General features: G+C 42.4%; 1 protein-coding gene across 6 annotated transcripts in view; it reads left to right on the forward strand.

The window, feature by feature from the left end:
* pde10a (phosphodiesterase 10A) overlaps window positions 1-13475 on the forward strand; it is a 57083-nt gene that overhangs the window by 30316 nt on the left and 13292 nt on the right. For 3 of the 6 annotated variants that reach the window (XM_085800410.1, XM_085800411.1, XM_085800415.1), the window contains 3 exons: window positions 924-1055; window positions 11363-11391; window positions 12546-12669. In XM_085800410.1, coding sequence (XP_085656536.1) covers window positions 924-1055; window positions 11363-11391; window positions 12546-12669 — 285 coding nt within the window. The remainder of the gene's footprint in view (window positions 1-923; window positions 1056-11362; window positions 11392-12545; window positions 12670-13475) is intronic. The other 3 variants (XM_085800412.1, XM_085800414.1, XM_085800416.1) reach the window with 1 other exon arrangement.

A 13475-nucleotide genomic window follows, 5' to 3' on the forward strand; every position in this document is an offset into this window, starting at 1 on the left:
TGAAGGGAGTCTACACAGATGCTGCTGATAACCAGACGTTTCGTGAGAAAGCAGTGAAATGATCGGGGCTGTGTGAATACAGCACCTCTCTTTTCTGCTATTATCTGATAACAGATATCAATCCTGTGGAGCATGTCATAAATTCAGCACTGCCATAGGATTTGTTTTGGGTTTTTCTTTTTTTTTTTTTTAGGAATTATCCCTTTTGGTTGTGAGCGTTGAGTTCACTGTCCCAGGATGAGATGACGTCTCACGACTGGATTTAGTCTTTGTTTTAGACACACACTCCATCTTGCGTGAGTGACCTAAACATGATGGTTTCCTAGTGCATCATGACGGCCTCTCAGACGCCAGCGGGTATATTAAAAACAACTTTCCCTCAACGATGGTCTGGCAAATGGCTTTTTTCCCTGACAACAAAGACAGTAAACAGCAGCACTTAGCGAGCTCTCAAGAACCTAATTGCCTATTAAGCACAATCGAGTCCTCCTTTATCCTGCTGCCTCTGTTGGGGGCTCCTATCCCTGGAGACACAGCTTTACAGTAAACATAAGTGAGCTAGCCCAGCTATCGGAGAGCCTTAGCCGGAAAACTAGGCGCTGCTGCTGCTGCTGCTGCTGCACTCACCTCACGGTACAACGAAAAGAGAGATGACCTTCTGCTGCCTCTAGCCTGTGGATTTGTTTGGGTGGCTGTCGGGAACACTGTGGGCCAGACTGAGACGTTATTTCCATCCTCTTATATCTTTCTGTTTCTCTTCTCCACACTTTTCTGCTATTTCCATGATTTTGTGCAACATCTCCCTGCGCCACTTTAATGTTTTGTTTTGTTTTTTATTATTATTATTCTTATGCTCTGCTTAGTCATGGATAAAGTTGCGCTGTGCATGAACTAAAAGACATTTTTGTTTCTGTGCACTTCAGGCTTGACAGATGAGAAAGTGAAGGCCTACCTCTCGCTGCACCCGCAGATGCTGGACGACTTTGTGTTGGAGAGTGTGAGTGCAGAGACGTTGGACAGATGGCTGAAGAGGAAGACCAGCAGCAGGCCTGCAGGTATACCACTCCGACACACTCACACACACACACACGCACATGCATGCACACAGACATACAGGGATAAACAAAGAAACACACACACACACACACATGCTGCAGCTCTCTGGATCACTGTGACATAATGATTGGATCAGCGGATTTCAGTGTATTGACGCACAGTTGTAATTTCTGTAATATTTTACTTTGGTTAAATGTTTGTACTTTTTAGCTCACATAATCCCATACGAGTTCCCGAGGAGTCAACCACAAATACAGGCTGCCATGAATATCTGCAGCCACGTCAGTCTTTTAGCTTTTATTGCTCTGAAAAACTAAAACCTTTTCTCTTAAAGACCAAAGGATAACTGGAGCCGAGGCAGAGTGTAACTCTGTGGGCTCCATTTATTATCCTGGCCATTTGCAGTACAAATCACTCATCTTCACGTGTTTCCTTTAATCGCCTGTGTGTGTGTGTGCGTGTGTGTGTATATGTGTGTGTGTGTGTGATAGACAGACGAAAGGGAGAGGGAACGGGCTTGTCGGGTGTTTACGGGTCATTAGATGTGTTTGAGCGGGCCGAGTTGAGTCTGTGCCGTGCGCTCCACACACAGCGGACTGTTTCTCAGACCAACCGCATCCATCAAGGGCCCACAGAGCTGGCACTCTGCCCAGTCGAGCTGCTGACGTCAGAGGCGACCTCCAGAGACATGCAGCCGGCTGAAGGGGGCCCAGGGGAGGGGCGGGGATGGTGGGGGTGGGGGTGGTGGTGGTGAGGGGTTGTGCTGGCTCAGGGTGTGGGTGTGTTGAAGTGAAGGGGGGGGGCGGGGGGGGGGGGAGCTGGGGCTGGCGGAGGATGGATTTGTCACATTTGGGAGCTGCTGCTTTCTCCATGTGGTTTACAGACAGTTGTGTTTATTGCTGCCATGCAGAGACGTTGGTCTCTCAGGTCTGATCCTGCACTTAAAACAGTTTCCTGTATACAGTGCAGTGCGTACATGTGTGTGTGTGTGTGTGTGTGTGTGTTGACTCTAACAGGTAGAAATAGAGGCCAAAATGATTCTAGCCGGCGCCAAGTGGGAATAACTAATTTCACCCATGTAGTTCAGGTCAGAGCAGATGAAGCCTGAGCAAAAGGAGAACGTTGATTCACAAAGTTTAATAGCAGAGAGCACAAAGACTTTCAGGCTGATGCGTTGTGATCAGTTTTCAGTAATCATATGAGTCATGAAACCAAATTCCCCACAGTGCAAAGGTCATGTTGTTCCCATCCTTTCCAGAAACTCCACAACCTTAAGAACCCCTTTGTTTACTACAGATTTTTCAAAGCATGTTTTAAAATCTGTGTTTATCTCAGCTACTAGTTATTTCAGTGCGGTTGGAAAATCAGCTCGCATAAAACTGAAACTGTCTCGAGTCATGCAGCCAATCAGTGAACAAAGTTATCATTGAAACGTCTGTGCTGCATTACTACACAGGCGTGACCTCACTTTGACATGACATTCATTATGATGGATTTCATGTCTCGAGCAAGTTTTCTGATCTCAGCCGATTCTCATGTTGTGCAGAGAAGCATGCTGAACACTGACAGCCTGCAAGACAGAGAGAGAGAGAAAAAAACTAGAGTGCAATGACGTCAGTGGTGAACAGTAATGCAAACAACATTACTGATCCCCTACTATGCGTCAAGCTGCTGGTGAAATGGTAACCCGCATCAGTTTGTTATAGGTGAGGATGCAAAGAGGAGGGCCAGAGCAACGATACAGCACAGTTTGTGTTAAAAAATATAAAATTACTGAACTGATAAAGAAGCAAATCACAGTTGTTTTTTTGACTATTACAGTAGATAATATAATTGATAATAGTTTTTTTCATGGTGTGATAAAGACGACATCACACTGTGACCGCTCCTTTGCTGGGAATTTTCAGCATTTGCCCACCTGCATACCTTCAGCTCTCCCTGAGTACCAGCACTTGCTGATTAATGTAGGTCAGATGCAGGTAGGTATGCAGTACGCTGCCATGCCATGAGTGTCTAGACCTTTTACCTCCAAAAATTCCTATCAGTTAAATCACAGATGGACAGATGATGGGGGTGGGGGGCATGCGGACCACCAAGGGCTATTCCTATTTCTTGGAATTTAATTTTGTTGGATTAGTTTGTTTGTTTGTGTCTGTCGTCCTAGTTGCTAAACAACAGCGTCATCTTTTATTTGATTTTACACATGGTTGGAAGTGTTACAGTGAGTGTATCTTTGCAATGTAGCTTACGTCAGTTTGTTTTACTGCTCTGTTTAGCATTAACTTAATAAAAATATGTATGAAGTGTTTATAGCATAAAATATGATACATTAGTTTTCACCTAATTTTCCGAAGAAATTATTTTATACCTGAAGATTCAATAGAATTGTCTGTAGTCAAGTTGCATTGTGGGTAATTTAAAGACCAGGAAGATGTATATGCATGGAATGAAACAATATTTTACTTCATCAGCGGCAATGCTTATCCTTTTTTGAGGGGGGGTAAAATGTCTTTTGGTCCAAATGGTTATGTAGGAATTTACCCAGAAAATAACACAGTAGTATTAACAAAACATTTATTTGAATAGTGAGTTTAGATAACATCTGTTGTGAGTAGTTGCTATATAAATAAAATTTGATTGGTCCTGTGATGGATTGAGGACAGAAAGATTTGGTCTGGATGGTTATTAGTTTGAAAAAATTCACTTGCCAAATTTTCGCCATGCAGTTTTGTCTGGACCAGTGGAGACTCACGCCAGGCTTCCTGAGTTTACCAAGTTGCAAGAATGCATTTACACATTGCAGGTACTGAACAATATTCAGCCACTTGCTCGGAGCAGTTGGGCTCTTCAGCTGAGAGAGAGGCGACCAGACTCAGAGCGAAAACATCAGTAATCAGCCCGACAGCTCCCCCATTATGCCTCGTGTCTCTCTCGGGGTTGATCTCTATATCACATCAGTAGTATCACTCTGAGTCCACTTCCTCTGTCGGACCACTGTGAGCAGACACTTGGGCACCACTCTGAAGCCTCTCTGCGTCTCACTCTCAGTGGCTGTCTAATTTCTGGTTCATCACACAGGCTGAACGGTCACTGTGATGGGATGATGGCTGGTATTTGACTTGTAGATTCATTTCTGTCGTCTATTCGGAAGATGTATTTCCTTTTCCTGTAACTTTTTTTTTTTTTTTAGGGATAGGATTGATATTATATTCTTTATGAGTGCAGCAGCAGCAGGACCTGTCATCATGTGATCGTCACTGAGATAACCACAGCTTCCTGGAAGCCGTCCCTGCAGCCAGTCCCGTTCTCACTTATCATGTGATGGACAACATTGGATTACATAAATCAGTTTCTCTGTACACATACACAAGTGTCTGTGTGTGTGTGTGTGTGTTCCCAAATGTTGTGTTACAGCCTGTGGTTCCAGAAAAAGCTGCCACATTTGCACACTAATCACTGTTTGGTAATATTGAAAATTTGCTTTTTCACATACCTGAATTATACTCTTTTGTGCAGTTTATTTTTATTACTTAAGTAGCTGTGCTTATGCGTCGAGATGAGGCTTTCTAGTCAGATGTAGGTGTTTCATAAGCTACAGAGCTGAACAAGATTTCCCAGAGTTCCCACTGATGTCATTTCACCATTACAACCTCTCTTGACCACTGTCCCACTGGCATTGTTCACACCACACGCTGCCACAGGGTAATTAACAAATCCCAAACCCTCTGCTGCTACGCCACCCCTCTCCACCCCCACCTTATATATTGCATACACATACACATACACACGATGTACACGTTTACACATAATAACAACTCTTAGTCCCTCAGCCCAGTTAAGCTGAGGCTTGAGGTTGGATAAAGTCTTTCAGTTTTTGCATTTCATTTGTATTCTCATCATATATTTCCTACACCATGACGCCTGGATAGTTTGGATACAGTATATTCATTAATCAAATGTGAGGAAATTTAAAAAAAAAAAAAAAAAAAAAACCATAGCATATAGCATAGAACTTTTGGTTGATAAATCACTCAAGCGATCAATAGGTCAGAATTTTCTGTTGGCAACATAGTACACATGATGAGAACATCCCTCACAAGGTTAAACATCCTTCACGAGTGGGACTGGCTGCCTGATTAGAGATGGAAAACTTTGTGGAAGCCGGCTGAGCTGAGCCTCCAGTCTCCTCCTGGCCTTGAGTGAGGCAGGAGTTGGGCTGAACTGTTGAGCAGCTGATACTGTTTGTCAGATGTGTTTGGATGGTAGTCACAAGAAAACAAAGATGTGCTTGTGTAGCAGACACTCATAAGCAACCACGGTGATAAGAGAGCTGTCTCACCTGCAGGGCGTTCCATCAGGGGGGAGGAGGAGGAGGAGTGGGCCCCCTGTGCAGCGCTGAGTGGGTGCAACTTGCTAGTGTAGTTTAAAATGCAATTAATATGGTTGAATATGCCAAATAAAAGTAAAAGTTAAAAAAATCCTTTAAAATGCATGAAAATATATTTGTTGGTGAAAGTTAGTTAAACCCTTTTTTCACACGGGAATTTAAAGCAGAAGTAAGCGGAATATTTGTGTTAATATAAGTCTTTAATAGTTATATCTTCCGACGGCAATCACTTATATAGAGTGTTTGGTCTGAAACACGGGTCTGTCAGTCACTCTGCTCTGCTGTAAGCCGAGGAGAAAACTTTCCTTGTATCCTACAACCTTTATCCAATGAGGAGAGAGAACGGCATAAAGGGGCGGTCCTCTCTGTGTGTGCAGCCAAGGGATGCGCGTGAATGTGGTGACGAAGGGACGAGGGCGGAGACTGCTAACTCCATCGGCTGACAAGAAGTTAGCCAAAACCACCGGATCGCTTACTTCTGCTTTAAAGAGAGACCTGCAAACAGATCAACATTACAGTTTTAAAAAACAGCGGAGGATGAGTTTGTAGGTGAAGAGAAGAAGAAGGCCGCTGCTTTTGGCAGCTGCACGTCCTCTATGGAGCAGGTCGATGCAGGACAACCACTAGGTCGACACATATTGACCGCTGAGTCACTGCTAGCTGACCGTCCTGTGGGAGACTGTGTATCCTTGGCGGCAGATCAATAAAGCACCCATCAAGTATTGTGCACATTAGACCCAGCTGACTGAGGGATTTTTTTTTCTTAACTTTGGGGGCTGCTGATATCTTCTGTGGTGCTTCTTCAAATCATTTATCAAACAGTTCACCAGAGACCTTAACGCAGGTTTTGTGTGTTGGTGTGTTTGCAGATGTGTCTCTTTTAAGGTCTCCAGAAGTCATCAGTCTGTCATAAGGCTGCACGATATTGGCACAATTATAATCCAGATTTTTATGCTCTCAGCTATTCTCCTTTTAGTATTTTTGACAACTAAGTTTCACTAAGTAGTTCTCAGAGTAACAGTATATTTGTCATCCATAGCCATATGACACTGATACGTTGTACACTTTGCAGTGTGAGCATGCAAATCAGAATTTATTTACGCAAATTTTCTCCTGCATATTTTTCACACTTGCTGCAGAGCAAATATTTTTTGATTCAACATTCAAAGGTGCAGACAACGCCACGTACCTGAGGAAGCCGTGTAATAAACACAGCAGCCAACCATGAGCAACAATCATCTTCATCTAGTCTTTTTAATGACCAGTAGAGCTGGAGTTTGAGATGTTTCTTTAATGTACATGTACTGTACTTCGGTTAGTGAATTTCATAACTGATGACAGAGTATCTATTGATGCAAAAGTATTATTAACGATTCACTCCAGCTAAAAAAAAAGAAGTCTGTTTGAATCTGCAGCTGAATTCTTTTGAAAAGTTTTTTTTACACGTTATCATGGATTCAGTACTTGGACTGTCTGCTTCACTCTTTGTTGCCCAATCTGTTGAATCCAGGCATTAAACTAATCGTGGGTCCTCTGTGTGTGTGTGTGTGTGTGTGTGTGTTTCATCTGTAGCACAAATGTCTGGCACAAAGATGAAACACACCATGAAATCAATACATGTAATAATTCACACAGTTATCCTTGTAGGGTGAGAAAAGGCTTTTTGCCTTCTTGTTGTTATTGTGGTGATGGAAGTAGAATAACATTTTCGATGCAGACTCTGGATAGGGTTTCTCTCCTCTCTGACGTCATGCTGCTGATCCATTTATTTTAACTTTGCTGTTTGTTCTGTTTTTCCAAAAATGGTCTGTTAGAGGGTTTTTCTCTTTCCAGCCTCAGCTGGCTGCTGCTCCTCCGTCTGAACTGTTACACTGGTGCGAGATTCACATTCAAAGTCAGAACAGCTAATGTATCAGGACTACCAACCTCAAATTTAAAACACTGTCCAAATGGTGTGCATTAAAACATTAAAGTGTAATTAAGGATTATCTACAATAGCCACATGGACCTCTCGCTCTGTAAGCCAGATGTGTGAAAATGGTTTAAAGTAGTTATTAATATTTTATGTATGCAGACAAACAGAATCTGTATGTGCAGTATATTACATTGACCACCTTAGTAATCTTCTGAGCTTTACTTTAATAAAGAGGTTGTATCCTTTTAAAGCTTTTGAGGTTGTTCAGGGAAAAACATGAATGGTGTGATGAAGTTACTCAGAGTGTCTGCTCAGCCTCCGCCGGGTGCAGGAGTTGCTCGACAGTTGTGTTTAGTGCTCGGTGTGTAGTGAGCTGGCAGCGCATTTTCTAAGAACATGTCGGCCCTCTCCTCCTGTGTTTACTCAAAGCACAGCAGGTCCCAGAAAATATGGGATGGCATTAGAACAGGCTACTGGTCTCTGTCCCCGTGCTGGTGGCGGCTGACCACATGGTGTGCTGATAAAACACACAGACATGCACATATACACACACACACACACACACACACACACACACACATACATTCCTTTCCCCTCTGCCTCAGGGGTAGGTGTATAATTGGGGTTAATCCCCTGACACATACCTGATGAAACAAAGATGTTATTGTTGCAAAATGGGGCAGGCAAAGTGTCAGTTTTATATATTCTGAAGCCTCTTCCACGTTGACAGAGCCGGCCAGACAGGGAGCAGCTATAGTGCGCACTTTCTTCAACAAAGTTGTCCCGGCCAAAAAGCAACAGCACGTTTTCTCTTTTTCCTCTGTTTTCAAGGAAAACCAGGAATATGAGAGAGTCATGCTGGACCTCCACCTGCTGAATGTGTGCATGCTTACTTTAAATAAACTACTGGAACTGATCCAACCAGGCGCCTGGTTAAGTGTAGCAGATTTAAACGGCACTCGCTTTCGTATCTCATTTAGAGATTTACCTTACAGGGTCTAGTCCGCGAGTACAGCAGCTTCGTGTTACTTTTTGGCCCCTTAGACATTTCCAGTGTGCGGAAACAATGCTCAGTGCTCACCCTGTTGTTCCACTGGGACGGCTCCACTCGAGATGCCGGCAGAGGAGCTTTGCAAGGCTGTAATTGGACCTGCTACACTACAAACACTGCCTGGTGACCATTTCCTCCAGGAGGGACGTTGAGCATTGTAGGACCGATGAGCCCTTACTGAGTGAATACCTCTGGGAATAGGAAGGCTTTAATGTAGTGCTGAGTGATACAGTTGAAATATTGATAATAATATTTGCGCAATATAATTATTATTTTTGGAAATGTTTGTAAAAGCTCATGAAAAAAAAACTGATGGGTTGTATTTCACTGTGACACATTACATCACTTTCTTTTCATGTGTAAAACTAGAACTCAATTTAGCTTCAGACTCATTCCTTCACACAAAAGAATTTCATAACATGATAACACTGCGTGATCATATCATCACATACTTATTCACTGATAGGATTTGTTGCCCAGTCCCACTCGTACATATCAGTGTTGCTGGAGCTATTGGCACTGCGGCACCTTACAATAATGTTAAGTGGCAATGATATGTTGTTGAGAACCAACAGCACTATGGCAGCCAACATCAACAGACAAGGCAGAAGAAAAAAAAATCCACCCTCTGGTATTTAAAATCTAGAGTTATAGCTTGTTATAGTGTTGCTTGCATTTGGTTATGACCTGTGGGTTCTTACCTATCCTGCCCCTCCTCCCTGCTTGTCCCTGCCACAGCCAAGTGGGTGAGGGGGTCCTGAGAGATGAGACCTCAGGTCCTGAAAGGGAGAAATATATATTTTAAAGCTCAAAAACCACAAACACCGACACACTGTATAACAATCCAAATATGGAATCAGTATTAAATTTCCTGGTATGTTTTTACAGTTACTTCATCTTATGGTTTAAATCAGGTTTATTTGCTCAGCCCTTTATCTCCAGCATCTCACTCACTATACTCGCATTCATTCACCACCTGACATTAGACACCTGTCAACCTGTCATGTCACTGGACAAGACTTAATATCAGTGTCTGATAATTAGTCTGATTCTTAATTGATTCCCTTAATGATTCCTGAACAATTGTCTGTGTGAACCAAGTTTCTAATGAATTTAATGAAAAAGTGTCTGTGTGATATTGGTAGCCTATTACAACACAAAATATTTGCCCTGGTAAAGGACATGCTGCTCGGTTGTGAACAAAGTGTCAAATACATGACATTCCTGGAGCTGAAGTCCATGTTGCGTAGATAGATGTAACGTATCGCTGTTTTCACCCATGCGTGAGTTTGACGTCATTGTTTTGTGAGAAACATCTGAAAAGGAAACCAGTTCTCAACTGGAACTGGTTCTCAGTTCCCATACAGGTTGAATTTAAGACATGATTATTTTTCTTTCTTTCTTTCTTTCTTTCTTTCTTTCTTTCTTTCTTTCTTTCTTTCTTTCTTTCTTTCTTTCTTTCTTTCTTTCTTTCTTTCTTTCTGTCTTTCTTTCTGCACAATAATCAGTGGATGCATCACTGTGTTTGTGTTACAATGAGAGAACTGCTCTAATAAATGTAGACCAACTTTGAATAGGTAATACTTTTTAATATTTGTCCTTTAAAGAAGTCTCAACAAGCTATTATTAAAAAAAGATTCTCCCTTGAAAAAAAGTTGTATTTCTCCTCCTTTCAAAAAGGGTTTGAAGTCCTTTTCAAGTGCAACGCTCTGTCCTCTGATTGACGTCATTCCCGGCCAGGGGTTCACTCTAAAATAGCTCTCATGGCTAAGTTAGGAAACTCATAGCATACTGGTGGAATGTTTAAAACAACAAACAATGTTGCTGGCTGTAATTTCTATCTTCACATGTACAAAGAGGTTTGTCTCAAAGGAGCGCCCGCTCAAGTCAGCACTTCAGAAGCTGTTTCTAAAATCTGCCCAGCTTTTTGCATGGTTTGATCACATGAAAAGTTATCAAAGAGATCTGAGCAGTTACTGTTCTCGTGTGCTGGTGACTCGCGTGTAATGAAGAACCGCTTGAGCTGTGTGAATGGTTTTATTTTCATCCCAAGTAGCACTCGCAGGCCCACTCCTAGACTATAAGTCCAGAAAGTGTTTTGATTGGCTGAAGGCTTCATTATTATCACATACTTCAGTGTCGACATCCAAAGACAATAGTCATATGTCTACTGTCTCTCCAACAGCCTGAAATCACACCAAGAATTTGCACTCGGGGCCACAAAATTTTGCACTTGTCAGGTTAAATTAATACTTCTCTTAATTCTGTTTTAAAAGGAGCATAATTTAAGCAAATGTCTCCCATCAAAAGCAGGTAATATATTCATCCATAATTTATGTATAGAATGCGTATTAATGCTTAAACACTGCATATTTTTTTGCCTTGACTCATTTGCCATTTACCTGTCAACGGTTGTGAGGGCAAACACTGCTTACTTGCTGTTTTTAGTGCTGTGTCTTCATTATCCCCCCGTGCACAAATCCAATGTATCCACCCAACCTTTAGACAGCCGGGTCAGGCCTGTGTGTCGCTCTCACACAGTGGTGTGTTCAGCTTTAAAGTACAGACAAAGTTGGTTTCACACATCTGCCTTCACCAGGTTATTAACACAAACTAAGTTTATATCCAATCCTATTCACAGACTATTACATCAAGAAAGACTTCAGTGAGTAACTTTTGCCAAACAAAAGCCACTGTGGCCACATTTAAAAATTCATTAGAAGTGCCAAAACATGTAAAACAGCAGGGAGTCCTCAACTGTGCAGACTGACTCAGTAATGTCAGTTGCTGCTGCTGGACAGTCCAGACCAAGTTAACCAGTGGCAAAATACCTGAGTATTTTCAGTTTGCAAGGATTGATTAGATTTTTTTTTATGGATTAAAGTTTTAATTTGTAGGGAATCTTTTTTTTTGTGAAGTTCTTTTTAACTTTGTGCTTTTTCTCTCTTTACAGATGACACATCAGCTAAAGAAGTCAGCAGGGTAGGTTTTTGCTTAATTTTCTGTAGATATTTTTGTTACAACCTCCCTGATTCCCCAAAGCTCACCTTTGTGACTAATTGAGTTCATACTCAGGAATGGACACTTTGCCTGAACTCATGCAAGGACAGCACAGAACACAGGACACTGTCCTTCTGCAAACTGCAAAATCGTCTGGGTGTGCTTAATTAAGATGCAGATTAACTACACTTTTAGTTTTTTTTGTCCTTGTTCCTTTCTTTCTTTAGAACAGCACCAGTGTGATGTTGATTCAGTGGCTTGAAAAAAATATAAAAGGCCTTAAATACTTTACAAATTCATACCTGTGCAGTCTTGGATGAGATGTAGCACAGCAGTGATGCTCTGTGAGTGTCCAAGTCGGCACCACATAGATAGTTAATGAGAAACGGAAAAGTAAAAACCCTGCGCTCCACATCCCTGTGTTCACACCTTTGTTAGCTTAACACCATCATGCCCCGAGGAGTCCAGGTGTCAGCACCCACACCAGGGCCCCGGAGCTGGTTAGAGGGGATTTCACACACATACACACAGGAAGAAAAAAAAACGAGGGCCACTCGACCCCTCAGTGCGTCATCCATACGTCTGTGCAAACAGGATGTGGGAGGATAGAAGGCGTCCCGTGGGGGAAGCTTTCTAGTACACCACTCTCCCTGCCGTCCTGTCCTCACCCTCTCTGCAAGCGCAGAAATAGTTCTCTGGCCCCATACAAGGCAGGAGGGCTGCCTCTTACGTAACCACACCTTTAAGCTGAGGCTGAGCATCAGAGCTTGCCAAGCCTCTAATCAGAGCTGTGGGGCTCCAGCGGCCCCCTCTTGGGACTGCAGGGGGATCCCTGGGCTAGAATGCAGCAGTGAAGGGAAATGTAAGGGTGGGTGAAGGGTAATGTTGTGATGAATGGCTCTGTCTTTGTGAATGGCAGGAAGATAATCCCCTTTCATTCATTCATAAAAAAAAACAATTAAAATCTTACTATTTGAATTAGTAGCTGTCTGCTGCTGTAACGTTAGACTGGATCCATGCAGAGTGCAGCTTGTCACTTTTTTTCCCTTGTCGAAGCACTTGCTGAATTTTGAAATTCAATCTCAGTGTTTATGTGAGACTGTGGAGTTGCAACTTTCTGTGTGTCTTGTGTCCAGCAGTACCAGGACACAAATATGCAGGGTGTGGTGTACGAACTCAACAGCTACATGGAGCAGCGCCTGGACACTGGAGGAGACAACAAACTCCTGCTCTATGAGTTGTGCAACATCATCAAAACAGGTAAATGTAGAAATCCCATAGATTATTGATCCTCTCACTTTCACTCAACATCACACTGGTTCCGCAGCCCAAAAGTGACACTGACAGCAACGTTTCTTCCAGAAAAATATCCATACCTTCATGTAAATTTCTCATCATGAGTTGGGGGGTTAGATATTGTAAATGTCCTACAACTTGAGAGAGAGGGAGCAGGATTTTCCCTGGTGCGTAATCTAAGCAGTAGAGGGAGGTTTTTCTGAAGTCAAATTTTGCATTTTGTCTGGCACTGACTATGTTGCCCACTGTGGGACGTCTGCCCCCATATGCTGCGATAACGAAAACTAATACAAATGAAATATAAAATCAATAATTTATCATCTAACTTTCTCAAAGTTTGTTAAAAAATACACCTTATTCTAGAGTTTAATTCCCAATGCCCAGTGTTTTTCAATGTCATATAGAAATAAAGGCTTACTTCATCATGATCTTTAAGTTGGTGGACAGGATCAGTGATAGAAATGCATCCAAGACAAAGTGAAGGGTCTAACCAAGCCACAAAAGGATCAGTTCACTAAAACCACTCTGCTCATTAACTTCTTGATCATCTGTGTATTCACTGCTGATCCTCCAGTCTATCTGTTGTCACATTGTATGATAACATGACCTATATATCAGTGTGAAGGGGGACTGGAGCGGAGGACAGGGAATAAGATGAACTGGATGGCAGTCAAAGCCTTCGGTCAGAGTGCCCTTGTTGTAATGTGGGACACTGTTAATAGATTGTTATTGGATTGTAACCGGACTGTTGTCTCCTTGACATGTTACCC

This window comes from Trachurus japonicus, chromosome 15 (genome assembly GCF_045865225.1).
Source record: "Trachurus japonicus isolate A0001 chromosome 15, Traja_1.0".
NCBI classification, from domain to species: Eukaryota; Metazoa; Chordata; class Actinopteri; order Carangiformes; family Carangidae; genus Trachurus; species Trachurus japonicus.